The sequence below is a fragment of the Bombyx mandarina genome, chromosome 10 (assembly GCF_030267445.1).
Source record: "Bombyx mandarina strain Sakado chromosome 10, ASM3026744v2".
Classification (NCBI taxonomy): domain Eukaryota; kingdom Metazoa; phylum Arthropoda; class Insecta; order Lepidoptera; family Bombycidae; genus Bombyx; species Bombyx mandarina.
This window is the reverse complement of record NC_143217.1, coordinates 8,152,423-8,157,210: the sequence shown is the minus strand read 5'-3', so window position 1 is coordinate 8,157,210 and position 4,788 is coordinate 8,152,423. Positions and strand designations below refer to the sequence as shown.

Genomic DNA, 4,788 nt, shown 5'->3' with positions numbered 1-4,788 from the left:
AGAAATTCCAAACTATTTATAAGAAATGATTTTAACCGTTTGCATGGCAATTTCGTAGGTAAAGACCTAATATTAATACTAATGGAGTTCTTAAGTTATACTTAGCCGTTGTAACTATACTGAAACCTTAGAACTCATATCTCAAGGTGGGTGGCGGCATTTACGTTATAGATGTCTATGGGCTCCGGTAACCACTTAACACTAGGTGGGCTGTGAGCTCTCCCACTCATCTACGCAATAAAAAATAATAATACTTGTTATTTACTTGATTACCGAGAAATGAAGTATAGTCTACCAGTAGTACCAAGTGGTTACCGAAGCTCTTAGATATTACAAAATAAGAATGGCCACCCACCTTCGCCACCACCACCAAATCATAGCGCTATGAGAAATGGGGTTTTGTTCGTAGTAAATGTTCTGTTCTTCAGTCTTCATACGCATTCGGGTAGATACAAGATTATCTTAGAGAGCTGGAGCTCTTTTACTTTTACTCCACTCCATGTGGAGCTATAACCTAGTCTACTTAAAAAAATAAAATTAAATGTTTTCTTTATGCTATAGTATATATAGCTGAAATGATGACCACGACCACTCTGTCGAGAGTGCAAACGACTGAAAATATAGTGCATAGTTTATAAAATACTGAAAAACCATAATATTGAAATTGAGAGAAAATGTGGGTATTGAAAATTCTGTAGAGTATTCTAGTCGCTAACAAAATAATCCATCTTCTAAAACATAGATGATGATACACTTGATACATTGTAGAATTTTAAAATTTCAAAGGACAGATATAACACAGGAAGGTGATGTCACTACTTCGACTGGTTTTGCTTATTATTCGAACACTGTTCAGCGCAGAATCGAAATACGAGATTTCTAACTCAACAATTAAAGATAATATTGTGATAAAAAAATAAATGTCTTTTTTATTTTCATAATAAAATAAGCGACTTGAATAACGAGCATTCATAAATATGTGCATCGACTTTTTCATTCATATTTGAAGATTCCACTTCATCCAGGCTTATTAAGTATTCTGTTTCTTTCGAAAGTCATGATTGTTCGTTGTTGAAAAGACACGCCGCATCCAAGATACAGGGACCGACCTAACAGCATTCTCAGAACATTAAATTCAAGCTTTTGTCCTCCGCATTTATAAGTCGTTGGACAAAGTCGATCGGCTACTTTTTATCATTTTGTAAAATACTTGATGAAATCGTTTTAAAATTTTTATTAAGATAACAAACCGTTTTCATAGAAGGTCGAATACAATGATAAATACAGTATATCTGATTATGTAGGCTCTCTCAATGCAATTTATTGTCATAGACCACCCTGACCCCAAAAACCTCAGCGTATTGTGCAAATGGCTATGTGATGCCAGAATAATTAAATAACCACAGCGATCACTGACAATTGCTCTTTTCAATGCTAAAAGTCGCTGAGCTTATTAGATTTATATTTCACAAGCATTATTGATTCACAATAAGTTTCTTAGAGAATGAGATCATCGTAGAACCTTGACCGATGACACAATGTGAATAGACGTCTTCGCATGGAAATAGAAAAGAAATATTCATTTATCGCATTGCTATATATGATAAATAAGTATCTACAGAAGAAAAAAAACGTATAGAATACGTGACTTCGAGTAACCAAAAGGAGCAATGTTTCAGTATATATATATAGAGATGTAAATTATCATAATTATATGGGAGAACGCGGCGGATCTGTAGCAACAAAAACAACGATGAGAATTGAATGTAAGTTGTTTATAATACTTTGCCCGAAGGACATTTGGGATCTTAGTATCTTCGCTATAGAAAGACCCCGCCCACTGAGTTTCTCGCCGGATCTTCTCAGTGGGTCGCGTTTCCGATCCGGTGATAGATTCTGCGAAGCACTGCTCTTGCTAGGGCCAGTGTGAGCAACACTCTGGGTTGAGCCCCGTGAACTCACCTATACGTCAAGGAGAAACTGAAATAGCCTCTCAAGACTATCAGCATAGGTAGAAAAATAAAGTATATATACTGATAAAATCTGTTCCCTTTGAATAATAGATAAATATACTTAAACCTACTATTCAAACTAGCACCTTTTTTTATGATTGAAGGATTACTGGTGGCCCGGAGGCCTTACCAGTTTCACCAGGACAGGTGGGACTAGCACCTACTTATCGGTATAAAGATTATTTCATTGTTAATTATAAAGCAGTAACATATTAGTTAGTAGTAGCATAAGTACAGTAATATTAGTAACATAAATTATTTTATAAAGAAGTAATAAATCGGGGGTTTTCAACAAATTCGGTGATACGATAAAACTTCAATTTGAATAGCAATAAAAAAAAAATATATAAAAGTTTCTTCATCTGTCACAAACGTATACGAGTATTTTACACATATATTTTTCATTATCTTTATATATAGTCAATAGAATATATACAATAAAATATGTTTAGAAAATGATAACTTTAGGTGCTTTATTTAAATAATGATGTATTCGTTTAAGTATGTGCTTAGCAAGCGGCTTGGCCCGCGCTGTTTAAATAATATCGGTGTAGGTGTAGTCAACGAAAGAACGGCCCCGTGCCATATCCGCCGACCGTGCTGTCGAAATTGCTTACGCAACGCATCTTTGGACGAACCGGTAACAAAGTTAAGTAGACACAGCCGCCGTGTAGAACGAGATACATTTCTCCAAATTAACATGGAGCACACACGCCAACTGAACTACTAATTACACCGGTACTTGTTCTATGCGCGAGTGGAATCCACGGTATATCGCCAAATATAACATTTTATACAGTTATTCAAGACATAACGGACAGGTTTTTTTTTTAATTTCTTACAATGAAGTTGGACGGCGCGAAACGATTTTAATCAAAACAGCTATAACATTGAAAAATAAATATGTAATTTTAAGACGTAGCGCCATAATAAAAATAAATGCAATCACTATTGCTTATTCATTAGCAGTAGTGTTGAGTACAATCCGAACATCCAAGGTTGTCACACAACCTACAAGACGTTATGAGTCAGTTGTTAACATGACGAAAATTAAACAAAAGGTCATTTGGAAATTCAGATGTTAAAAACAATTGAAACTTGAAGGCATGCGGGTTCCGCCACTAGGGAAGTCCATTAAAACATAATGTATAGTAACCGGCAAACTTCGTGAGCAAATGACCTTGACTGCGCAGAACCGAATTTTAGATCACTTTGGTGGTGAGGGTGAGGCGCGACGGCAGGGGAAATCGTATCGAGCGCGTTATTGGTAGAATCTGGTAGATCAGTCGAACCTTGCGTCCCGCACCACGCCTTCGTTCCGCTTGCTCCCAAAAGTACGCTTGCGTACAGTGAAAAGTCTATTAATATTAATCGTTGAAGTTATTTGTTATAATTATTATTGTTTGTTGATTTTGTTGTTATTGCTATTTGTTGAGTGTTTCTTGATTTTTTATAAAAAATATACTATGCCACGTCAAACTGGTGTAGTATTAAAAAGACAAGCTAGAAAAACGGTGTACGACGTATATTGCTTTCTTAAAAAGCAGGGAAATAATGATATGGAAACGGTAAAAGAGACTTCAGAGGCAACAAAAACATCAGTCAGTACTGTTAGGCGTATTATTAATGAAGCGAAGGGCTCTAACTTGCTCGCCGTGTTTCGTACTCCAGGTAAAAAAAGATCAGGGAAGAAGAAAGTTACCGGAATTGATAGTTTCGACCAATCTGCAATAAAAAGATGTATTCATAATTATCACATAACAAACAGCGAACTTCCTACCGTCGAAAGACTTCGTAAAAAATTGAAAGAAGATATAAATTTTAATGGCTCGGAACGAAGTTTACGACGAATTATGAAAGAGCTAGGCTTCAGATGGAAAAGAACAGAAAATAATCGGAAGCTATTAATTGAAAAAAGTAATATTCGACTACTAAGGATCGAATATCTCCAAAAAATAATTAAATATAGGCAAGAAGGAAGACCGATAGTGTACACCGATGAGTCCTATGTCGACTCATCACATGCAAGTGGTATGTCGTGGTCAGATGGATCAACTGGGGGTTTAAAAAAACCAATTTCGAAAGGACAGCGTGTAGTAATAGTGCATGCTGGCTCCGAAGATGGATTTGTTCCCAATGCCCTTCTTTTGTTTAAAGCTGGCACAAAATCTGGTGACTACCACGATAACATGAACTATTTGAACTACGAAAAATGGCTGCGTTGTCAATTGCTACCAAATCTGCCACCCAATTCCGTTGTAGTAGTCGACAATGCGTCATATCACAATAAACAGTCTGACCCCGCCCCAACTGCCAATGCCAAAAAAGTCTATATGAAGAAATGGTTACAAGAAAAAGAAATTCCATAAATAAATACATATTATGTTGTTTTTAATAACTTAATAACATTTTTGTACGTAATTGTACGATGCGCGAACTTACCCCCACTACGTCAACTAATGCTCAAGAAGTTTGCCGAGTATTATACATCTAGTTAAATTGATGACTCAATTTGAATGTTTTTTTTAATCGTGTTTCTTATTTTATACCTATCTTTACAAGCTATCTTATAATCTATCCTCCAAAATCAACTAAGCTAATAAGGTTAAAAACTTTTTAGATGCTAATGGGTTTTTTTTATAAAATTATGGACATATCAAGACCTACGCCATACTAGTTAGGAACTATTTTCCTTAAATGTTATTCGAAACGACATCGGAACATCATGATGACAAACACACTTTAATTGCATATTGAAATCAGGTATATAACCGGT

General features: G+C 35.5%; 1 protein-coding gene across 1 annotated transcript; it reads left to right on the top strand.

The window, feature by feature from the left end:
• Positions 1-3,160: 3,160 nt before the first annotated feature.
• Positions 3,161-4,381, top strand: LOC149502197 (uncharacterized). Its single transcript, XM_089730493.1, has one exon. It carries the CDS (start codon positions 3,479-3,481, stop codon positions 4,379-4,381), a length of 903 nt encoding a protein of 300 aa, XP_089586619.1. The 5' UTR covers positions 3,161-3,478.
• The last annotated feature ends 407 nt before the right edge of the window (positions 4,382-4,788 follow it).

What these genes read in the sequence shown, in the direction of transcription:
- LOC149502197 (XM_089730493.1), top strand. Translation starts at nt 3,479, where the DNA reads ATGCCACGTCAAACTGGTGTAGTATTAAAAAGACAAGCTAGAAAAACG.